The sequence below is a fragment of the Giraffa tippelskirchi genome, chromosome 2, assembly GCF_054371585.1.
Source record: "Giraffa tippelskirchi isolate mGirTip1 chromosome 2, T2T-mGirTip1v1.2.pri, whole genome shotgun sequence".
Lineage (NCBI taxonomy): Eukaryota > Metazoa > Chordata > Mammalia > Artiodactyla > Giraffidae > Giraffa > Giraffa tippelskirchi.
In genome coordinates this window covers 26,601,674-26,626,780 of record NC_137276.1, presented here as the reverse complement: position 1 = coordinate 26,626,780, position 25,107 = coordinate 26,601,674, and the positions used below count along the sequence as shown (strand labels likewise).

The 25,107-nt window shown below is 53.1% G+C and overlaps 1 protein-coding gene across 28 annotated transcripts in view; it reads right to left on the bottom strand.

Moving 5' to 3' along the window:
• SH3PXD2A (SH3 and PX domains 2A) overlaps positions 1-25,107 on the bottom strand; it is a 243,862-nt gene that overhangs the window by 21,086 nt on the left and 197,669 nt on the right. For all 28 annotated transcript variants that reach the window (XM_081543957.1, XM_081543719.1, XM_081543741.1 and 25 more), the window contains one exon: positions 3,159-3,272. In XM_081543957.1, the coding sequence (XP_081400083.1) occupies positions 3,159-3,272 (114 nt within the window). The remainder of the gene's footprint in view (positions 1-3,158; positions 3,273-25,107) is intronic.

The following is a 25,107-nucleotide window of genomic DNA, read 5'->3' as shown; positions in this document are numbered from 1 at the left end:
AAGAGACGCTTTACTCCTTGGAAGGAAAGTTATGACCAACCTAGATAGCATATTGAAAAGCAGAGACATTACTTTGCCGACAAAGGTCCGTCTAGTCAAGGCTATGGTTTTTCCAGCGGTCATATATGGATGTGAGAGTTGGACTATAAAGAAAGCTGAGCACCAAAGAATTGATGCTTTTGAACTGTGGTGTTGGAGAAGACTCTTGAGAGTCCCTTGGACTGCAAGGAGATCCAACCAGTCCATCCTACAGGAGATCAGTCCTGGGTGTTCATTGGAAGGACTGATGTTGAAGCTGAAACTCCAATACTTTGGCCACCTGATGCGAAGAGCTGACTCACTGGAAAAGACCCTGATGCCTGGAAAGACTGAGGGCAGGAGGAGAAGGGGACGACAGAGGATGAGATGGCTGGATGGCATCATCAACTTGATGGACATGGGTTTGGGTGGACTCAGGGAGTTGGTGATGGACAGGGAGGCCTGGCATGCTGTGGTTCATGGGGTCGCAAAGAGTCGGACACAACTGAGCGATTGAACTGAACTGAACTGGAAGCAGGAGGCCTGAGGGATGGATTCAGTCCAGGCTGCACCGCCCGCTTACTATGTCACCGTGGCAGGCTGCCAGCCCTCCATAAGCCTCTGTTTCCTCATCTGTCTTTGGGGTTGACACCATCTGCCCTGGTGTGAAGTGAGACAAGGACTGAGAGGGCTCAGTGGAAGAGAGATGAGGTCCTATGTGAGGTCACACTGGGAATAACCCCAACAGCTGACCTCCCGGGGTGTGTCCACCTGGTTTCTCTGTGGGCAGAGGAGCGTCCCTCAGCTGATGCCCAGCCTTGGGCCACCTTAGCAATAAGTAATGTTTACCCAGTTTAAACCAGGTGCCAAGACTATCTCACAAAGGCCCCAGGTAGTCAGCACTCTGCCCACTCTAGAAATGGGAGGCCAAAGGCACAAGCATGAACGTGAGCTGTTAGGGAAGCTCTGATGGGATGAAGGCATACAATTTCTGTCTGTGGGACTCAGGGCGTCTATAATGGGGTGGCAACAGGGCTAGGGTAGAGATGGCCTGAGAAGAGACCAGGGTGGTTGGACCAGTGTAGAGACTGGTGGACACACCACAGCTGCTGGGCCTTGAGCTGGGGGTACTGAGCCCTGAGCCCTTCTGTAGAGCTGGGGGGAGATGCCCACAATGTGATGATGGAATTCACAGCTGCCCAAACGTTGCCAGGAGTACTGGCACACAGATCCTATCAAAGCATGCACTAGAACCTATAATCAGGAGGTTTGCCTTGAGCATACATGTGCGCGTGTGCACGCACATGCATGCCTGCACGTGTGCGCGTATACACACACACACACACACATCGTCTGAATGCGGAACCTGCACTGGCTGCCTGGTTCTTACTCCATTGAGGTCAGAAGTCTTTACAACCCGCTACTGCTTGTTCTGTGCAAAGCACTCAATCTCTCTTCAAACCAGCTTGGCATCAGTGCCCACGCAACCTCTCAGGCTCTTTCCTGCCCACTTGTGTCCTGGTCCTCCAGCATCTCCCAACGTCTCCACTCTGGCTCTCTTGCCATCACCTTTTCAGAAGGGGCTCCAATTCCATACACACTCTCTCCTAGAATTGCTCATAAGCAAAATGCATCACAGAGAGGCATTCAGCATGGTGGGAAGACCACCAGCAGGGGAGGCTGACCAGGGGCTCAAGCCTTATGAGGACAAACATATATCTAGATCTCCTGAAGCCTCAGTTCCTGCATCGGGAAAATGGAGATGGTAACAGAGCCCTCCCCACCCTGGTCCCCAGTTAAAAGTAGCAGGGCATACACCTAGGAGTGAGTGAGGCTTCAGGTCACTCTAGGGATGGTTACTTCTGAAAAGCCCTGGGATGACCCCCAGGATGTGGAACTGGATATGAGGTGAGGCCTAGTGACTGCAGACAAAACAGACCAGACCAAACTTAGGGGCTGTGACCCTGCACCGCTGCAGTGATGAGATGGAGGAGAGGCTCAGCCCCAGGGCTCAGGGAGCAGCTAGGAAGGATCGAGCACCCGGACTGAACATGACGGCCCTGCCTAACGGGGCCAGGAACCTGTCACAAGGCAGACATGCACTGCAGGGGCTGTGGCACTGATTAAGGGACTGAAACGCAGCATTTACAGGGGAGGAAGGGCAGGGCTCCAACTGCCCAGTAACCGACATTTGGGGGAGGGATGAATAAGGAGCTGGCACTGGGCGGGCTGCTTATTTTGGCCTAGGCAGTGTGGAGTGGGGGTGGGGAGGGGCAGGCCTGGAGGTGGCCTGAGCCCTGGGCGGCAGGCATCCATCCGCCTGGCTCTCAGAGGTGCCCAACTGGACGATCCTCACTGACCGTTAGGGCAAGCATTCCTGCTGCCAGAACGAGGGAGATCTGGAAGTCACCAGGAACAGGCAGACTTGCTGGGCGCTGGCAGCCTGCTCTGGGGAATACCCAAGTCCACTGGACAGGTTGAGCAGGCCAGTGCTGGCTGCGGGGAAGGGGCGGGCTCTTGGAAATGCAACAGAGAAAACCCCAGAAAAACCTCTTGAGGCCAGAACTGATCAGGGAGGCTGACGGTGCAAGGGTTGAAGCCACCCCTGAGTTCCGGCAACACAGAGAAACGACTCCTCCACCTGCCCACTATGTCCGCACCCTGGGCTGGGCTAACAGGTGCCCAAAGGGGAGGCCTCTGAGCAGACTGTGAACAGCAGAAGTGGCATGCACACGGCCCCTTTGGAGTCGTCCCTGCCACAGAGAGCACAGTGCGGGGTGGGGAAGGCAAAGGTGGATCTCGGTAGGGGCCCCCAGAGGAATCTAGGGCTTCTGGGGGGAGAGGGAGCTGTAGAGAATGAGCCCTAAGACTGTTCTCCCCAGTCTCTGACCCCAAGTTGTTAAGACCTGAGACCCAGACAGACTCCAGGAGAGTCTCCAGTCTAGTTTGAGTCTCATGCAGGACCAGCAAGGACAGACCTGGATAGGAGGTGAGCTTGTGGGCTGGCCCCAGGGAGATGGGCTCCCAGGGGAATTATGGGGACCATGACCCAGTCTTTTTAGAGTTTCTGATGGTCTTAGGGAGAAGGGTGGGAAAGCTGTATCATCATCACTCCGCCCCTTGAACTTGCAGGCCCTTACCTTCTCCAGTCTTGGAGGTGTTGATATCTGAGTCATCCCGAGTACCATTCTGGGCTTCCAGGTAGGTGGCAGGGACCCAGCCCTGCTCTTCAGAGGTGCTCACGAACCACCAGCCTGCAGCAGGGACAAGAGAGCACACAGCCGTGAGAGTCAGTGGATGACCGAGGTGAGGAGGGGGCCAGGATCAGGAGGAAGGAACAGCGAGGAGGGCAGAGCACAGAGCCACATGGCCCCGGGCACCAGCAAACGCCTGGCCCACATCTAGCCTCCTGGAGCCCAGGTTCCTGGCTGAGGAAGGAGAGACCAACATAGTCCCTGAGAAGAGGGGACCTGATGGACAGCAATCCACCCACACAAACCTGTGATACATCTGAAAATGAAATGGACACAACGCTATGCCCAACACACGAAAGTCACCTTGCGGGAAAGGTCAAGGGGGCTCCAGCCAAACACAGAGACCATGTAGGGTCTTTCAAGCCCACTAGGATCACTGGTGTGACCTGGAGTTTGACCATTTTCTCTGGTTTAATGACACCTGGTGGTAAAAAGGCCTCACAAATATGTTCTAATGGTCACTGCTCCCACTTGCGGGTCAGTGGTAATTTCACATTGGTGCTACTCACAGCTGCCTTCAGTGTGTTGACAACTCCATCACAGTTAAGTGGGCACTGCACCCTCGAGTGACCCTTGACGGTCATGGCCAAGTGATAGCAGTGCATTCATTTTCTTTCCCGATTGTTGGCTCATTCATTCATCATTCAGACAAAAGCTGAGCCAAATACTCCAAACTCTGAAGCCGTGGCACTCCACTAACTGTCTTTCGTTCCTTCCTAGAAGGTACTTTTCACAGGAGCCTATCTCTGCCCGCCCCCCATTCTGATTCTTCCCTGCCTCCAAAGCCATTTGGCACCAACGCTCTTTTCTGTCCGTGACAGAGCTCACTCACCATTTCCAAATCTGGACTGCAACCTGTCAAGAGGCCCCAGGGCTCCTCCCTGAGCAGCACACTGAGGCTCCATCACTGCCCACAGCAGTGAGTGGCTGCCCAAGGAGGGGGCACATGGGGACCTCCAGGCTCTCCCAGCTGGGCTTAGCACTGGGAGGTAGAGAAGGCTGCCTGGGGGCTGCTATGACAACAGTGGAGAGGGGAAGAGGACAACGGTCCCACCCCTGCACAGGACCTCACACCCAGGGTCATCACCTAGGTCTTCAACTTCCAATGCTCTGGGTCACAGGGCTGGGATAGCACACAGCCTGTGGTCCAGTCTTGAAGGCTCACTGCACCCCACCCTTTCCAAGAAATTCCACAACACTCTGCCTGCAGCTCTGCAAAGCTTATGAACCGCCATGATACCTGTATGATACTGTAACATCAGATACAGTCCTTGTATGTTTGTCCACACCCACAGAATGTCCAGCACCGAGAGTGGACCCTAAATAGAACTAGGGACTCTGGGTGATTAGGATGTGTCCACGGAAGTCATCAGTTGTACCAAATGGACCACTCTGGTGGGGGATGTTGACGACAGGGCAGGCTGCTTGCGTGTGGGGGGACAGGTGTATATGGGACCCCTCCCACTCAATTTTCCTTGACTTAAACTGCTCTAAAAACAAAAACAGTCTTAAAAAAAAGGAAAGGAAAAAGTTTCAGATAAGGGTTTGGACTTCTGAGGCCCAGCTCTTAGCTGGGTCACTGCCCCAGGGGACTCAGGGTGGAAGCCTTCATTCTCTCTCTCTGCCAGATTCAGGTCAATTCCCTCATCCCTCACCCAAGGGGGATGGGTGTGGGTCATGTGCACACTCCGAGCCTACCCACCTGGGCAGCACTGCCATCCTCCCTAGAGCCCTGGCCATAGCCGCGTGGCTGCTCGGGAGGCTGTGGCTGAGAGACCCCAAAGCAGCCAGAAGGCATGGACTTGCAGGAGTCTCTGCCTGGGGTGGCTTCTCCCCTTCTCTCAGGCTGTGGGGGAACTTTCAGGAACCCCGACTGTCCCTGTCAATAGGCCCCAAGCCCAGTGTTCTTCCCCAGAATCTGACCGGAGGTCACAGAGCTGCCCACCTCACAGACGTTCCTGCCCTACGGCTGGCTCTGCCCCCTTGACCACAGGAGTGGGCGCATCTGGCCAACTGTGTTCTGACAGGCCTGTCACCTCCCCAGACACTGTAACAGTTCATGGGCTTCTCCAGGAACGGACATGGGTGCTCTGGCGACCTGCACCCTAAGTCCCACATTAACCAGGAATCGCAGGGGTGTGGGGAAGAGATGTCCTGGGAGTTAAGTCAATAAAGCAAAATCAGGCAATGGAGAAAGTCAGTCCCGATGACCATCACTTGACCCTGGGGCACAGAGGTGCTAAAGCTAGGCCACCCTGTTGGACGTTCTCATTACAGTGAGCCAGAGAACTTCCTGTGCTGTTCAGTTGAGCCAGAGCGGGTTTCACGCACATCCTTAGTCAGCAGGGTTCAAAACAGAAGGTCTGCCATCACGAGTCAAGTTTGGAGAACAAAACCCAAGTCCGTTGGGCACCTGCCACCACAGACCTCAGCGGGGAAGAATGGAGACCTCGGAGTCACTCTTGGTAAGTGGTCCCTCCCCAACCAAACTCCCCCTCACAGGATAACCTCCAAAAGCCCAGAACAGTCATCACAGTCCCCAACTTGGAGTCATTTGGGGAGGGTCTGGAAGACTGAGGCTCTCACATGCCTGCCCAGGTCTAGGTCCAACGACAAAAGTTCATAGGCTTTGGTCACCACACCCTCCAGCCCCTCGTCAAACTGTGTCCATGGGGATGAAAGACCAGTTCCAGCCCCCAGAGGCAAGCCAAGTCCCAGTAGGCCAAGGTAGTGCCCTGAAGGCCTAGTCATCAAAGGGAAGCCCTTCTTCCCAGAAGAGGACACCCCAGGATAGGCTCAGGGATCTTACGGTCATCAGACAGAACAGGGAATGTGTCTGGAGGAACCAAAGAGCTTGGATACATGTGTCTCCTTGAGGATTTTCTGAGATCTCTCCATGCCCAGCCCCTCCTGGCCTCCTTTTCTATACCAAGGTGTGTCCATTGCCCACTCCACCCTCTAAAACAACCTACTTGCTGTCTCAGGGGCAGCATAGTCCCTCCTTTTCTGTGTGAGCCCATGGCTTCCCAGGAAGGCAAGGAACTTGGCGGTCTCCTGGATGGCTGGGCTGTCTTCTAAGCTTTCACTCTATTTCGGGAATCTGGGCTCCAAAGGCATCCTCAGCAGAGATGAAGGAGGCAAGCTCCTCCATGGATACCAGGAGGACTTGGGGGGTTCCTCCATCAGTCTCATTCGAGTTTGTCTGTGTTCTCACCTGTGAGTCTTCGAGCCTGCTGACCTCTTGCTGTCCTCGCTCCCAACCTCCCCCCATGGCAATTTCCAGACCAAGGCCCTGTGTGGACTTTTCTCACTGACTCCAAGGGCTTTATAATCCCAGAATTTAGGGCTCTTTTCTACTGGTGGCATCGTTTTGCCTCCTGCCTAACTACCCTTCGAGAACCTTCCATGTACTTTCTGCTCCCTCCCTTCCCCCCAGGAGCCAGGGATGGGATGGAGGGATGGATCTGGACTTGTCTGTGTAGAGTATCTCCCCTGGGCAGGGCAGAGCTGGCCTGCCTCCTACCTCTGCCTGGCATAGGCCTGGCACTCAGGGCAAGCTGGGCAGGGATTTGCTGAGGGGCTGAGCATGTGGCTGAGGCGCCCAGTGGGCAGGAAGGTGTGATGGTCTGTGCCTCACACTGCTAGGTGGCCCTGGGATGTGCCAAGGCTGTCTCTCTGAGTCCTTTCAACCTCAAAACCTCTGCTGTACCCCAAGTTTCTGTGGGGCCTGGGCCACACTACTGGCAGACCGTGATCGTCTCACCCCAGGGGAGCAACTTAAGAGTCCTATCCGCATGCTGAATCCCAGGACTTGGGGCTGAGACTCTCATCTTCCCCACAGCTTTGAGGTCCTGCCAATCTTACCTGAGAACACTTCAGCCCTGACACATGCAGAGCTGGGCTGTGTGGCTCTGAGTCCCAGGTCCCTCCCGCAGCAGGCCCTGCAGAGAAGAGCCTACCACTGGACAGGCTCAGTCACCACCCATGAAGCAGAGATGGACAGCCTGTCACCACCCAGACAGGCGTTGGCTGAACATGGGCAGGGGTGCCCACCCAGCTCCACGCAGACCCCCCAGGAGCCCTGGCACGAGTCACACAGTTGGGCCTGTGGGGGCGGCTCTTTGGGACTGCGCCCACCGATGGCTGCTGGCAGGCCTCTCGCAGACGCCAGCAGCTGCAACCGGGGCCCCTGACCAAAGTCATTGTGTCTTTACTAAGGAGCAGTTAGAGCCTGAGACACCCTGGGTGCAGCCCAGTTGGCCAAGAGGGCTCAGGCGTCAGCCAGCCCGCGGGCATCTCTGGCTCCCCTCTAGTCCACACCGTGTTCTCACTCCTGCAGAGGTGCACAGTGGGAGGCAGGCTATGTCCATACACAAGCATGGGTGGGTACCTGTGTGCATGGAACAGAGGTGTGTCTATACATGTGTCACGTGATGATTATAGCCAGGTGCTGAGAAGAGCATGCCGTGTCAGGAGCTAACATTACACACGTCACTTGATTTAATCTTCAAGGACCCTGTGAAATAACTTACTGCCATCACTATCCCCACTTTACAGATGTGGAAACTGAGGCAGAAGAGATCACAACCAGGAGGAGGCAGAGTTGGACTCAAAACCAGGCACTCCAGCTTCAGGATCCATATTCTTCACCACCACAGAAGTGGGTCAGGTGCACCTCTGTGCTGTGCACAAGGGTAGAGGTGACTCCTTGACAACGAGTATCCCTGAACACGGATGCTTTACCTACATGCTGCTTGTGAGTCTGTCCATATCGCTGAGTGCGTGCTTTCTGTGCATACACCACGAGTAGAGTCTCAGGTTTCAGTGTCTATGTCCACATGTGAGGACCCTCTGGGGCTAGAGGGTAACAACTGGGAGTCGAGTCAGAAAGACTCAAATTCAGCTGGAGCGCCTTATACTGAGATGCTCCCCAGTCGGGGCAAGGGAGGACTACCATGTCCACTCTTTTGAATGGGAAACTGCGAACTGATGTCCAGGAGCCCTGAGAGAGGAGCACTCAGATGCTGGATGTTCAGGAGAAGGCTTCCTCCTGGGGTCCCCAGGCTAAGGCCCCAGGCTGGGGTAGTCCCTTCTTAGGTCCCCAGGCTGGGACAATCATCTGGAAGAATCCTGAACTGGCCAAGCCCCCAAGCACTGCCTCACCCTGGCCTCTCCTTCTGTGTCTACAGTGCCAGAGAAGAATGGACTTCAGCCAGGCTGGCCTACAAGCCAGGGCCCAGCCCTCTCCAGGAGGCAAAAGCCCAGAGAGAACAGCAATGTCACCTGTCACAGCAGCCGACCTGCTCGGTAGGACTCACTGAAGCCCACTTCACCGTGGCTGGGAGTGGAGGGTGAGAGAAGGCAGAGCCCGGCAGGCCTGCCCAGCACCTCCAGCTCAGTGTGGGGCAAGGAGACCCTCGGCCTGCATAGAAGAAAGCTCAAGTCCAGAAGTCAGTCTCTCCTTCTGTCCAAGCTAAGCATAATCTTTAGCTGTTTGGCCAATTTCAAAGCCCTTTCAAACAGACTCTTAATTGAGGCTTCCCAGGGCTGGCACTGGGGGAGGGATGGAAAAGGTGGGGCAAGAAACTGAGAGTCGACAGATTCTCTCTCTCATGAAACACACACACACACACACACACACACACACACACACACGAGTCAGAGATGGAGGCAGACAGAGGGAAGGGATGGAAGGACCTGGGTGACACAGATTCTCTCTCTCATGAAACACACACACACACACACACACACATGAGTCAGAGATGGAGACAGACAGAGGGAAGGGATGGGAGGACCTGGGTGAGGGGCTGGGTGAGGGATGGGGGCTTCAGCCTCTCTAGAAGGGACCTGAGCCTGGCCAAGGGGTGGCAGGAAGTGGCGGGCACCCCCAGGCCACTACTGTCCCCAGGGTGACCAGGCCACAATGGTCTCCTTAATGAGAGTGGATAATGAGCTCATTAGGGCCAGAGGAGGCCAGCTGCACACAATTAGGACATTAATAAAGCCTTCTGAGGTCACTCACAGCTCAGCCTGGGACAAAACAGCTGGTGGGGGCGGGGGATCCTGCTCCCTTCCTCTTCCTCTGAAACTCCCGTATGTCCTTCAAGGTGCGGTCCTCCATGAGGTCTCCCCACCCTTCCCATCCTGCTCACCCCAGGACTCAGTCCACAGGTACCTCTTAGCCCCTCTTCCAAAACAGACCTCAGCTTGAATTCTGGCTTCACCATGTGCTCACTGGTGACCTGAAACAGGTCTGACCTCCTTGAGCCTTATCACACCAGGGCAGTACGAGCCGCCCAGAGGGATGCCTGGCATCTTGTGTTGCCCTTGTTTTATCAGGGATACGTGGTGCACCCAACAACCAGCCTTTGCTGAGCATCTGGTATGTGCCCTGTTCCAGGCACCGGGATCCTGCAGAGAACCACCTCACTCAGGATGCAGGCTCTCCTTCCCATTCTGCCCCTGCATGGCACCCAGGATGGGCGCAAACACAACATGCGCACTGGTGCTGCAGCCAGCGAGGGGGCTGGGCTGCCTCCCACCCACCCTGGGTGCCCACTTGGAGGGTAGCAGGCAAGATGAGACAGGTGGGGCAGAGTTTGGAACACAGCAGCTTTCAGGTGACCTCTGAGCCTTGCCTTTCCCTTCCCTCCAGGTCCTTCACATGGTCTAATGCACAGCTGGCATCTGTGGAGTGCTGCTGCATGCCAGGCCTTCTTGAAGGTTTCTGCCTCCATGGTGGGAAGGAGGTGATGGAGCTAGAAGCAGAGGCACAGTCCGGGCCTCATACACCTGCCTCCATTCTCTGTGTACACCTCGCCTTGGGCTCTGGCCTCCTTGTGAGACTGAAGTCCGGGCACTCTCCTATCCTTTCCTTCGAGCGGTTTGGAGAAGCAAAGGAGGAATTGGGGGTACTCAGTGGTAGATGGAGGGAAATGCTGAGGAGGAAGGAGGCTGAAGGGGGCCTGGCCAGGCACATGTCACCAGCCCCGCCCATCTGGCCACACTACAGCTGGCACAAGGCTGAGCCCTAAGGGACCACTTCTGCCCTGATGCCCTTCCCGTGACCTTGAGGCAGATCTGAGCCTTCTACCTGAGAGCCTGAGAGTGAGCAGAGACGTGGGAAATGCAGGCCGTCCATGGCATGCTGTGCCTTTAAGAACAACGAAAGGCAGCCATCCTGGGCCAGGCCTCCCCTGGTCAGAAGGCTCTGTCACTGCGGCCTGTTGCCAAGACACACTCCAGCTCTCAGCACGTGGCCTCCGCCATCCAAAGCAAACAGGAACGGGTGGGAGCCCTCCCCGCCCAGTCCCTCCCAGTGTACCCCCATACCCCCTGCCTTCCTACCTGATCTATTCTTCTCATCCCACCTCTGACACCCACCGCCCCCCTGTTGCCTATGGCCTCCCCCTCCCCCAAAGGGGGCTCTCAGGCCACGAGGGCCCCAGAATCTTCCCTAGGCGCCTGAGGCCTGAATTCCAAGACCATTAGCACAGGCTGCTACGTCACTGTTTGGAAGGCTCTGTGGAGTCTGTGGCAAGAAGACAGCAAGAGCTGGGCCACTGCCACCCTGCCCCCAACCCTGCTCCAGCCTGCCCACCCCACTGGATGGGCCCAAAAGCCCAGCTCTGGGTCCAGGCAGGCAGAGGGGGTACACTCTAAAATGATGGGTAGAAAAGAACCACAGCTCTAAGCAAGGGCTCTAGAGTGAGGTTGCCTGGGTTCAGATCCCAGCTCCGCTGTTTACTAGCAATCACCTCAATTTCCTCATCTGTAAAATGGACCTATAGTACACTTACATCTCACTGTGTTGGTGGATGAATAAGGCTATGAAAAGTGTTCAGAACAGTGCTGGGTTCCTAGCAAGATGCACTGAAGAGTTATTACTAAAGTTTAAGTGCACACTATGGTGAATTTAAAGAAGAACCAAGACCTCAATGCCCCGTGTCACAGTGGGCAGGGAGGCAGGTGGTCTTAGGTGTCTGGAGTCTCATGGAGAGAGAGCCTCTTGGTGTCACTGTCATTTGGCCTTAACCTTAGAAAGTCTCTACTGAAGGTCTCGTTCTGTGCTTGGCATGGGATGGGGGCAGGGAGGGGGACCCAGGGTGCCCATGCTATAGATACAGTGCTGGCTGATGCATCATTTGAAGAAACTGTAGATACCAGAGATGAAACTGAGTAGTTAGAAGAACACTTGGAAGTCAGGAGGCCTGAACTGAACCTCAGATTAAATCTGGAGGGAAGGAGCGGGGGAAGATGGAAACCTGGTAGAAGGAAGAGGACAGGCAGGTGATGCGAGTCCACGTGGCCCTCCACCAGTAATATTCACCATGCTTCACGGTGGGAATTTTTCCAGCCAACAGTGCAAGGGGCAATTGCCTTCAACATATCTGTCCTCCATCCACCCATGGAGCACTGCTGTGTGAGCCGTGGCCAGAGGTTCCTGAACAGAAGGTGGCTCAGGAGGACAGGAGATGCAAAAAGGCATTTTTCTAACATGATTATAAATGATGCAGATGGTGGGTGAGACATGGCTCTGCAGGGTGAGTGAGACATTCAGATGGAGGGCGGCAGTGAGAAAAACAGAGAAGGAGGGTGTGGACCTCTCAGAACCAGCATGGAAAGGTTCAAGTCTCACAGATGGACCCCTGAAAAGGGGCTCAGAACAGCAAAAGGGTATTTCCCCTGTTGTTCCAGGCAGGGATGGAATAAGAAAGAGGAGGTTTAGAGAGACTGAGCAAGGATGCAGACCTCGGGGCTCTCTGGAGAAGGGGTTATGAAGAGCACCTGTCCGAGGCTCAGTCCCACGTAGAGATGGAGACGGCATAGACAGCTTCTCTGTGAGCTCTTAGCTGGCCGTGAGGAAAGCACTTGACTGAGAACCTGCCAGGCCACCATAAGCAACCTGGGAAGCCACAGAGATGGGAGCAAGGCCAGAGGACACAGAGTCAGCCATGATCTCAACATTCAAAGCAGAAGGCAGATTCCAGAGTAGAGGCGACCTCAACGTGGGTCCTGACGAACGGAAACGTGGGTTCTCTGAGGGGTGATTGGAGAGCAGTTCTGGGCATGACCAAGGCAGTGCTGAGCAGAAACAACAGGAAAGATGGGGCCCAGACCACATGGGATTCTGATCAGATGTGAATGCTGGCCTGGAGGGTCTGGGATACGTCAGAGCTGAGCCACCCAGACCTTGGGGCTCTCATGCTCCTGGGGGCAGCAGGGCTGCAGTAGTAGATTCACAGCTGACAGCTGACCACAGAGGTTACATCCAGAGAGGATCTGACAACTTACTGGTTACACCCACTGGGAACCTACGCCACTGGATGTTTTAATCAGTCATAGTACGAAGACAGAGGCTATGTTGGCTGCACCGTCTCATTTAGTAAAAGTGGTGCCAGGATCAGGAGCCAAAACAGATCTCAACAGATGGTAATGACAGGTCAAATCTGATAAGATGAAAAGTATTGTAGTAAATGGAGAGACGAAAGGACATGGCTTAGAACAGCGGTCTTATAATTCACTGTCTAAACTTTCTGGAGTACATGGGGGCATTATTCATAATTATGCCAAATATTAGGTGCCAGTTGGGAGTGTCTCGGGCACTTGGGTTGTATGGGTCACCCTACTTGGCAGCAAGGATGAGAAGGGTCCTGGAGTTTGGGATAGGGTAGACAGTACACCTGTGAAATCTTAGGCTGCACTAGGATTAGAAGCACCTGGACTGGGTGACGTACCCAGATGCCTGGTTTACAAGGAGCAGCCCAGGACTGGTCCTCAGGCCTGACTCCTAGCCCAGCATGTCCTCAGCTCAGTTTAAAAATGACTCTGTCGCTACCTTTGCAGAAAGAGGCCAACACCACCTGCTTTTTCCATTAGGTCCCCTAAATCTCCATCTGACAGATGAACCGGGAAGCCAGTGCTTTCATCTGTTTCTCCTCCATCTTGTCGGTCTCCACTAAGCAGACCCAGCTTTCAGGAGAGTCATGGGTGTGGCTCCCCCCCCCTCTTGCCACACCCTGAGGAGGAGGCTAACAGGCAGTTTTCTGCCTCTGTCTCTAGGTAGCCTCTCCCTCACCCTCTCAGAGCCCACCCAGCTGACAAGAGTTTTCTGGCACAAGATCTCATCTGAGGTCTTTGCCAGGAGAGGGTGACTTTGGATCAGCATTTCTCAAACCTCAGATATTTCCACACCACTGGCTGACTTTGGCCATATCCTTGAACTACGTATACTGTGGTTCACATAGTAAATATATATTTAAAGCAGTTCCCCCTCTTTTTTTAACTTCAAGAAAATAATTTGTTTAGGAAACTTCAGATTGCCACCATGAATAAACAATTAGGACCACTGGTCCCAACCATGAAATTACAGAGAACAAAACAAGAGAGTAAATTTGAGCTGTGCTGTGACTGAAGAGGCCACATCTAGAGACTGCTTCCTTTTTGTTACAGAAGGATATTTATTAGAGACAGTCAGAGCTGACCATCGAGCTGAGGTAAATCAGGCTTGTTAGAGAAACAAAACAAGATAAGACAAAGGTTTTTTTTTTCTCGCCATGTGTTGTGGAACATACTGCCTCTCCGTGCCATCTAAAAGCATCTCATGTACCATGGTGTTGTGTGGGTGACATTTCTAAGAAAAAGACTTTGGGCTAGAATGATACTTGGTCATCCAAAATGGCTGACGAAAGACAATGAAGTGTCCTCATTAGTGAGATGAGGATATTAAGTAACATGGACTTACCAGGGGTGTGCTGGGGAATCAAAAAGAAAGGAATAGGGGCCACCTAGCAATGTGTCTCAGAGAAGGCAATGGCACCCCACTCCAGTACTCTTGCCTGGAAAATCCCATGAATGGAGGAGCCTGGTAGGCTGCAGTCCATGGGGTCGCTAAGAGTCAGACACGACTGAGCGACTTCACTTCCACTTTTTACTTTCATGCATTGGAGAAGGAAATGGCAACCCACTTCAGTATTCTTGCCTGGAGAATCTCAGGGACGGGGGAGCCTGGTGGGCTGCCGTCTATGGGGTAGCACAGAGTCGGACACGACTGAAGCGACTTAGCAGCAGCAGTGGCAGCAGCAATGTGTCTGCTGTGTGTATGTGTATATCCAGCTTGGAGAAAAAAGCTGAGAGAACCCTCTGTATCTGTTACACCAGTCATTTGAAATATAAGCAGGGTTGTTCTTATTCTTTTAACTAGTTTACTCCAAGATGAAGTATACATGAGTGAGTTTGGCTAAAAACAGAGGCTTCTTGGTCCCAGAATGAGCTGGTTTCAACTAAAAGCCTTAGACAGACAACCATCCCCTCCCTTCTAGCTGAGTTCAGCCCCTCTTGAACTGGCGCAAAAAATAAAAAACAGGGGCAATTTCAACTTTAAAGACCATGTCCGTAAACAAGACAAACCCACTCCGCAATTTGTCTAGGGCATCCCTCCCTCCAAACCCTGCTTCTTTAATTTCTGGGGAATTTTAAATAGAGGTCTTACAAAAACCCGCACCGCCTGACGTCAACAGCTCTCTGACAATGTGGATTCTTCCACGCAGTGTGGGGAGCAACCGCCACGAATGCTGATACTTTTCCAGGCTTCTTTCCCACTTGGAATTTGGGAGCCACTGGTGTCGCCCTAGGAGACTGGGAGAAGAAAGGTACCAGGGATTGTCCTGCCTGGGGACCTGTAATTGTGTTTCCCAAATGCTGGGCATTACAAAGCAGCAGTGCGTGAGTCTCAGTCGCACAGTTGTGTCCAGCTCTTTGCCTGCCAGGCTTCTCTGTCCATGGGTTTTCCTGGCAAGAATACTGGAGTGGGTAGCCTTTTCCTTCTCCAGGGGATCTTCCTGACCCAGGGATAGAATCTTTCTCTCCTGCATTGCAGGTGGATTTTTTTTACTGCTGAGCTATGACGGAAGCCCTATAGAGCAGCAGGCATGCAGTTAAACAATCTGAATAACCCCTGTGCCACCGTTTTTTGTTTTTTTTTAAAACAAACAAAAAACATGTTTCCAAAAACCATTTACTTATATTACACTAAATGGAAAACTTGTATCCCTTGGCACAGATAGAACATAGCTGAAAAAATACAATGAAACAACAATACTATGGATTTCCAGCAAGATACTAAGACACATTCTAGCCAACACACTGAGACTGGGGCTAGAATTTCCCTTGGTCAAACAAATAGCATCAGCAAGTTTCAGCCACACAGAAGCCCCACATGGAAACTTTCCTCAATGTGGAGTGAAATAACTGAAAGGAAATCACCTTCTCCTGATGGGATTCAATGCCATTTAATGCTGGGTCTGCCACTCACTTTTAGGACCCACTCTCTGGGAAACACTGATCTTACAGAAGGAGCCTTGGGTTAAGGATATACAACCCCTTGATTTATATCCAAGCTCAGCCACTAGCAAGCTTTGTGGTCTTGTGCAAGTCACTCAGTTTCCTCTTCTGAAATACGGAAACAAGGGCCTTTGCCCCACTTAGCCTTGCATAGCTATGCTGAGAAAGAGATGGGAAAAATGCTTTGAAAAGTCTCTGGATTGCAGGTGGACGGGGTTGGAGGGGGTCATTATTCTGAGCAGGTTGAGGAACTTGATGGACTCCTAACTTCCCCCTGCCCCCCACCCCTAGATGCAACTCACTGTCCAGACTGGATGGTGGTCCATCCCTGTCTGTTAGAGAAAAGAATAGGAAAATGCCACTTGACAATATTCAAAATGCCACTTGGTATCCTGTCGAGCCCCCGCCTGGCTCAGTGTTTGACAAAGAAGGGACTCGGGGAGCAGCTGTTGAACACGAAATGCAGTAACAAGATGGGCACAAGGCTTCCTTCACCTTGCCTGGCTTCTCCCTCCACACTAGTCCTCCCTGCTTCCCTCAGCCTCAGTCTCTCTGAGTCCAGCTCCTGGGGTCAGCACTGGGCATTTGCTTTACAACTCCCATCCCTCTGGCCTGGCATCTTCTGTCAACTAGTAAAAGTGAAACCGCTCAGTCGTGTCCGACTCTTTGTGACCCCATGGACTGTAGCCTACCAGGCTCCTCAGTCCATGGAATTTTCCAGGCACGAGTACTGGAGTGGGTTGCCATTTCCTTCTCCAGGGGATCTTCCCAACCCAGGGATCGAACCCAGGTCTCCCTCACAACAGACAGACGCTTTACCATCTGAACCATCAGGGAAGCTAGCGAGTCCAGTGCAGTTCTTCAGCCCCTGGGCAGTGTTCCTTCCTCTGGTCCCTTAAACTAGGGAGGTACCTCTTATTCACAGTTCACCTGGAGGGATTTGCCCACAGGGACCTGAGGCCAGGAGATTTCTGTTGCTTGTTGCATAACTTGCCCAGGATCATCCAGGAAGCTCATACCCCCACTCATGAGCTCTCACAGTCTGCTGTGTGTGAGCACAGCACCTGATTGGGCCATTTTCATTTGGGCCTCTCCCCTCACAGGAATGGAAAAGCCAAGCTCAGGGAGGTCCCACAAGCCCAGCACCAGGGACAAGCCCACGCCCTGGGTGAGGCTTCTGAAAGAATGCAGAGGGAATTCTATGAACCAACAGCCCCTTCAAATTCAAAGCAGTTTCATGGGCTGGCTGCAGGCCTCCAATGGGACTCTTGGAGCCACGGTGTCTCACATAGGGAACACGCTGCCCTCTTCCATGGTGGGCGCAACTCATGGGGGCGCCTCTGGAAAGGGCAGCCCCAGAGCCCTGCTACATCCAACCCTCAGAGGGTGGGCGGGGAAAGCTACTCAGAGGAAATAGCTTCCCCCACCATTGTGCTTCTGCCCGAGGCAATCGCAGGAGATTAACTAAGAGGCGGCAGAGTGTACAGGGAAGAAGCTAGCTACCGGAACTCTGGGCTTTCTTATCTGTGAAACAGAAGTCCTGCCACCTGTGCTTTGCAGGGCAAGGGTGATGACTACACAAGGGAAGCTGTCTGGCTCACTGTTTGATACACAGGAGGAGCTTCAACCATTCCTTTCTTGCCTTTCCCAGAGTTTCTGACATCAATGGTCTCCAAAAAGCAGAACTAGGTTTAAGTTGAGGTTGAATACCCTGGGCATGGGATGATTGTCCTGAGCCCTAGTTGGGTTTGTGTGATTTAGGAAGGTTCTCTCCTTGAGTCGGGCTTCCCAAGGGCTCAGTGGTAAAGAATCAGCCTGCCAATGCAGGAGATGTGGGTTCGATCCCTGGGTTGGCAAGATCCCCTGGAGGAGGAAATGGCAACCCATTCTAGTATTCTTGTCTGGAAAAATCCCATGGACAGAGGAGCCTGACAGGCTACAGTCCATGGGGTCACAACGAATCAGACACTACTGAGTGACTGAGAGTGTATACAAACACCATCTCCTTGAGCTTCTCCTACCTCAGGGCACAATCTTCTCTTCTTAGTTTCTAAGATGTGAGGTCCAGTACAGCTCCTATCCCAATCCAAGGAGAAAAGGCCACATCTCTAATTCTGTTGCCCCTGAGACTGCCTGGGGCCAACTGTCTCATTCTAGTCTCACCAGTTACAGTGACTGACATCCATGGGCACCAATCAAGGAGATTTTCCATTTCTGCCCTGTCACTCTCTGGTGCCTCAGCCCCCAACCCCTAAGGGGAGGAGTCTGTAGAGTTACCACCCTGCCTCCTTGTACACCAGCAATCCCAGTCCCCTCCTTCCCCTTGAGACTGAAGGCTCCATGACTGGGGATCGAGCCGTCCTTGATGATCTCTATGCCTCAATGTGTGGCACACAGCAGGAGATAAGTTGGGGAATGAATCAATGCCTCATCTCTAGCTCCTGACTACACACTTAATTGCATGGTTTGGTTCTCCCTGCTCTGAATGGGCTTCCCTAGTGGCTCAGATGGTAAAGAATCTGCCTGCAATGCAGGAGACCCTAATTCGATCCCTGGGTCGGGAGGATCCCCTGTAGAAGGGACTGGTAATCCACTCCAGTATTCTTGCCTGGAGAATTCCATGGACAGAGGAGACTGGCAGGCTATAGTCCATGGGGGTCACAAAGAATCGGACATGACTGAGCGACTAACACGCACTCTGAAAGCCTGCCTGTGATCAACACCCCACCACTGTCAGCAGCAAGATTCTGGTACCTGATGGCAGAGAGACAGAGAGGAAGCTAGGAAGTCACTGACCAAGCCTGCCCTCCATGAGGTCGCCCCACCACCACAGGGCCCTTGAGGAGAGACTGTTCTAGAAGTGGTTCTAAGGTGGGGAGGCCTGGATGGAACGGATGTCTGGGTGTTGAGGTGGGCCTTGAAGAGTTTTGCCTCCACAACTCCCCTTAAATATGTCTTTGCCCTGCCAGGCCCAACTCAGCACAGCTGAGTCTGTGCCCTTGGCCATGGCAGGCTCTAACTTCACTTCCCAGGAAGTGAGCAATATCATCAGCAGCTCCTGTTCCCCAACCCTGGCCTGCCCCTTAGCCTAGAATGTGGGTGTCTCCAACCCTGTTCTCTGTCCTGGTCTCTGGATCAGAGTTCCAAGCAAACCTGGCTCTGAATCCATCCAGGTGGTGGAGGGATGGCCCCGTGGGGGCTGAGAGATCAGGGTATGGAGAGTAGGCCAGAATCTTCCTCCCAGCTGCCACATCAGCACTGATAAAATACTCTGGCCCCAACAAAAGTGGAGGCCTTTTGAGTCCAAAGAGGGGAGTTTGTGTCAGCTTTGTAGTGAGACCTGGGACACAGGACTGGCGTGGAAGAAGAATAGTGGAGTGAAGCCTTCATCGGGGAGGTACTATAGCAGGAGCCCTGGCTGCTCCCTCTCCTGGTGCAAAGCCCTGCTGAACAGGCTGGCTCCCTCTCTGTCCTCCAGGGAACAGTCAATTACTATCCATATCTTAAGTCTTAAACTCAAAAGTCAATCATAGAAGTTAGAAGTATATTGGAAATATAAATTGAGAAATAAATCCATTCCACAAGGGCATATTAATTTTTCAAAAGGGATAATTTTGACCGTCACCCATCTCATTGGCATCTGGGAGGGACAGCTTTCAGTGACATGGGACAGCTGTTATAACTAGGAATGTTTGGTGTTTTTAAATATGAAGCAATAAAGTGAAAAAACGTCACTTAGGAACAATTTTAATAAAATAATGAAGGTCTTGCTGCTGCTAAGTCGCTTCAGTCGTGTCCGACTCTGTGCGATCCCACAGACGGCAGCCCACCAGGCTCCACCGTCCCTGGGATTCTCCAGGCAAGAATACTGGAGTGGGTTGCCATTTCCTTCTCCAATGAAGGTCTTAGATATGCTCAAATAAACTCTTAGTGAAACACAATGAAGTAATGTTGTTTAAGGGGAATGGTGAATAAGCTAAAACATTTGTGAACAGGGTAGACTAGTAATTCAAACATCACAACTCTGTTGGCAAGAAGGTCCAGGTGTTCGCCAACTCTGGTCTTGCTCCCATTACCAAGGTCAGGGGAAGCACACCCATCAGTGTCAGTACTCCTGGTGCAGTATTATTTATTCCCAAGTGTGAAGGAGTTGATCTGGTGCTTGCTGAAGGGGTGCTGGTTGAGGCAAGGGGAGGGGGCTTCCCAGGGCTAAGTGGGGCCAGGAGGGGTGAGAGCCCCATTATTTTGTTGTCTTTACAGGCTGGTCAGAGTCTGCTCCAATGTGCTAAGCCATTTTCATTATATCCCCACCCCACTGTGCTAGGTACATGGTATATATGCAGAAAACACCAGCTTAAATATGCAGAAGGGTCAAGTCACTTGGCTGGTGGGCAAGACGGAGGCAAGGATGCCTCAGGTAGACAAGAAAGACTCAGGGGAAATGGACTTCTCCAATTCATCACCTCAAAATGAACTGGGCTAGGCAAACCCCTGTCCCCAGACAAGTGGAGGCTGGTGGAAGCCTCCTATGCTGGGCCTTCAGGACCCTGAGCTGGCTTGAATTTTGGCCTCTCTTTTTAAGTCCCAGAGCGATCGATTTCACAGATCTCGTTTAACTTGAGAAGGACAGGGGAGGAGGGGCAAGGAAAACTGCATTCTTCCCCCTCAAAGCCAAGAGTCCAAAGTAATATTTCTGGTGGTAACTGATCCCGGCCTGTTTGTGATTACAGCCCCTTGCTCGCTTTCTGGCAGAAGGGCCCTGGAGCCTCATAGCACGGCTGACGGGACAGACACTCTCGCTCACTTGGATAATCTTGTCCTCGTCTGACATGACCAAAAGCGTCTGTCAGCCACTCTGCTTTCAGCAGTTCTCCAGGGCAACTCTTCAAAACATCACTTTATTTTAAAAGGGGAGGGGAGAAGCCACCCCTAACCCCTATCATGAAATTCCACAATACTAATCTTATTCCTTCTGTTACCAGCACCAGCCCGGAAAACACAGCAGCACCAGCTGCCTCATTGGCTGATGCAAATTGAAGGAGAGAGGGAGGCTCACGATTGGACAATCTTCCTCCTTTGTCTATCCCCTCCCTTTTATCAGTGGAGAACACACACACTTTTGGGGTCATAGCACAGTGGAGAACACACACACACACACACACACACACACACACACACACACACACACACACACACACACACACACACACACACACACACACACACACACACACACACACACACACACACACACACACACACACACACACACACACACACACACACACACACACACACACACACACACACACACACACACACACACACACACACCCCTTTTGTTGTTATAGCACAGAAGTGGCTTAGCAAAACTCAAGACTGTTTCTCAGCTGTTCTTTCTCCGGAAATTTAATCTGTGGAGCATTTGGCCTCACAAAGCCCATTCCAAAGGTGTCCAGGAGCCCACGGGCCCTGTGATCATCATTACAAACCCAGGGATGTTTGTAGCCAATGACCCATTTGGCTGCTTGGAGAGCTGGCTGGAAGTTGCCAACATGGTCAGATTCCCTTTGCCTGCTCCCTCTAAGCTGAAACTGGCCTTTTTTTTTGGAGCCCAATGGCTTAGAGGGGATCTTAGGAGTCCTGGCACTATGGAGACGAAAGGCCTGCTTCCTGCCTGGCTTGGTAAAAGCACAATGGTCATAGGGAACAGGGGAGCCTGGTGTCTGGAAAGCAGCCGTGCCCACTGTCTTCACTCCTAACCACAGGTGAGGAAAGGTGATGCTCAGGAGGAAGAGCAGCTTGCCTGAGATCACCTGGTTAGTGGGTGGCTCAACTTGGAACCTAGACTGACTGAGATCGACTTTCATACAAAGCTTGTCCTTCCTCCCATGAGGGCACATGGCTGCTCTGCGCATTGAGATGACACCCTGAGCATGGTGCTAAGTGGCAACCTGCTGACCCAATGCCTTGAGCAAGAAGCAGGTGGCTGGAATTGGCAGAAAGCCCCCCACCCCAGGCGCCACCCCTGGTCACTTGGCCAGGCTGTGGGTTGGGGGGAGGCCTGTGGTCAACACTGCAGTCACTGGTGCAGGGACAAGGTCCCAGGCTGTCTTGATTGCAGCAGCTCAACATTCTGCTTCAATCAAAAGATGGTGAGCCTGCTGAGCCGAGAGGAGCTGGGGCTTTTGTGAAGGCACCAGTTAGAAGTACAGAAAACAAATAAGAAAAGACAGAGTGTCCAGAAACACCAGGAGTGGAGGCCCGGCCAACCTCAACAGAGACCCCACCACCTTCCTGCGCGGAGAGAGGGACATAAGGGATGGGGAAGGCAGCACTTCGGGGTGGAGCGGCGGCGGCGGTGGGGTGGGGGGGTGAGGAACACAGCCAGCCAGTGGGATAGCCCCACCTGGGTCCCGAGAAGTGATGTTGCTGAAAGGGGGTGTTTGCCTTCACGCCGAGGTATCTGAAGATGACCTTGCTGGGGGGACGGCACCTTGTCTGAAAAATGAGACTGTCTGAGCGCAGGTGGTTGGGGAGGATACAAGGAAAGAGACTCTCTCTCTCGGGCCTGCCTCTGCTCTCTGTGTCCTGGCTCCAGCTGTAGCACCAGGCTGAGGGGTCCAGGGCGGGGAGCTGAAGAGCCCACTCACCTCCTCCTTCACCTGGGGGACAGGCTGGGCCCCAGTCTGTGAGTGGGTGGGTGGCGAGGCCTCGAAGGTGCCAGGAGATGCCAGCGTGCCTCAGAGACAGCTACCTTGGCACCTGTGGTCCCTGGCCCATGTAGCAGACCTGCCACAAACTCCATGGGACACTGGGCAAATGACGTCAGGCCTCTATTCCTCCTCTGTCAAAGGGAGGTTTGGGCAGATGGTCAGAAATGTCTCCTGCAGCTTGTCTCCTTCTCCTGACATTTGAGGTCCTCGAGACCCTCAATACAACCCCTCGGCCTGTTTATCACTTAGGGGACGTCTCCTCTCTGGCAGCCCCAGAGCCTGGCCAGATGCCCCTCGTCTGTGCCACCACCACACCTTCACACATGCCGTTTACTCAGCTTAGAGCACTTTCCTCCTTCAGCTCCTTGTTCACAGCCTACTTCCTCCAGCCATGACCACCCACCTCAGGCGCTGCCCCATCTCTGAACCTGGAGCAGACTGTGCCTTATGGTCCCACCCTCCCATCCCCTCAGTAACACTGGCCCCAGCGGCACTGGGCTTTCTGCCTCACACATGGCAGGTGCATTGTCAATATGATAGACTTACTGCATCCAGGCCTGTACCCTGAGGGAAGAGAAAGCCCTAGAATACCGTCTTTGGGGAAGACAGGAATGACTGCTTCTTGTCAACTGCTGTACCCAGTGCTGGGGACACAGTAGGTGTCCCGTGTATGTGGACTGAATGAGCAAACTGCATCCTACGGATGCAGTCCTTGCATATAAGAGGTCATTCAGACAGTGCTAAGACCGCTGAGGGGAAGGAGGTAGGATGGAGCTCTTCACTGGGTCATGAGGGGCTGGGGAAGGGGCCAGGGTAGGTCAGTTTATTCTGACAAAGGGAAGGCAGAGAAGGCTGGGGTCCTGACAAGCATGGCTCAGGCACAGTTCAGGCTCAGCTCTCACACCCTCAGTCCTGGTAAGCAGATCTCTAGGGAAACCACAAGTGCCCTTGACCCATCCACCCATCCAGTCCAGCCCCACCTCATGGACCTGGCTGAGTCAAATGCCAGAACACTCACAACTCTTCTGTAGGAAACCAGGCCAGCAAACACCCCTTCCCTTTCATATTCCCTCTGCCCCACGCCTTGGCCTTGCTCCTACTCCAGCTGGGGCTTCAGCGGGACTGACCTCTTCTCTCCTGCTCTCTGTGGCCTGGAGAATTCACACAGCAGAGAGCTCTGGGGCTTGGCTTTTCAAAGAAGTAAAATCCACAAGGAAGAGAAATGCAAACATCCAGATTTCCCAACCCTGGATAAACAGCACTGGATAAGTAGTGTGGCAGCCTGGGTCCCATCTCCCAGCTATGCAACCTCTGGGCAAGTCACTGACCCACTCTGGGCTTCAATTTCCACCTGAAAAGGAGCGGATGCCAACATCTGCCATTCTTTCCAAGCTGTTATACAAAACACAGGGTTTTATGTCTTATAAAACATAAACTATTCTGATTCAGACAGAGGTCACCTTGAAAAATGTACCAAATCCACTACTAGCTGGCATGAGCAGACACTTGCTTCCCAGGAGGCCTTGACATCCCCGATCACCCCCTCTTCCCCAGACGAGTCTTCCCCAGAGAACAGACACACACAGCCTTTAGAGCACTTAGGATATCCCTTAAACACTAAAGTTCTGGGACACAGGGATCCAAGGATGGCCCGTGGCAGGGCCAACAGGCCAGACAGAACAGGAGAGAGGGCCTTCCAATCACAGCACACCGGCTCAGAGACCCACTCATGGTTCGCTCACTTCGTGGCCAGTCCCTGGCAGACTCCTCCTCCGAGTCTCGCTTTCTCTCACCTCTCACGATGCCTGGGCCATTTCCCCACCATCTAGTCCAATAACAGCTTAGGCAGGCAGATGCATTTTAGCTTGAGGCTGAGAGGTGCCTGACTAAGAAGGGAACCTGGAGCCAGGGCTGAGACAATTAAATGAAACCCCCCTTCCTGAGAGCTCCATAAAGCATGTTCCAAACATGAAGTTGGGGGTTACACGAGCCAGAAGTTTCTCTCCACTTCCTGGCATTTGACAGCTCAGCTCCCAGTGAACACTGGCTTCCACCAGGCTTCCCAACTGGGCTAACTGGGTCACCCTGCTGTTCCTCCACAGTGAGGCCAGGGAGTCCAGGTCAGCAACAGGAACCAAGAGGATGAGATTACAGAATCTGAAAAGATGCTGAGAGAGATGAGAGCAGTTACTCAGGCAAACCTCACATCTACCAGAGTGATTACTGAAAGCCCAACTGCTGAGGGTTGTACTATCACACAGCCGTGGGACCATATGGGGAAAGAACAGGGGGTAGCAATTTTTCAACCCAAATTCCCCGAGGTCCCTAACAAATTATATCCCAGAAAGCACTACAGTGAAGTCTGTTTTAATTTAAGAATGCAGGAAACCTGCGGAGGGATCTTTTTCTTATACTTCAGCAGGACTGTCACTTCTCCTGGGGACAAAGCCCGGTGTGAGTGTATGTGTGTGTGTGTGTGTGTATGTTGGGAGCGGATGGAGGGTCTCCAGTGTTGCACGTTTCTGGGGCATCCAGGCCAGGATATGTCTGGGGAGCGGGGGCAGTGGTGTCTCCCACTGGCCACACTGCAAGACTCCCACCAGGTGTGTGGTGGTCACTATCCCTAGAACAGCATGCCCTGGCCTGCTACCACATGGCTTCTCCTCCTCCTCTGCCCTCACTCACCGCCTCACCCCCAAAGTGCCTTGCTTCTAATTCTCCCTCCATTCTCCAAGCTCCAAGCATTGTCACCTCCACCGGCACCTCTTCAGAGAGGC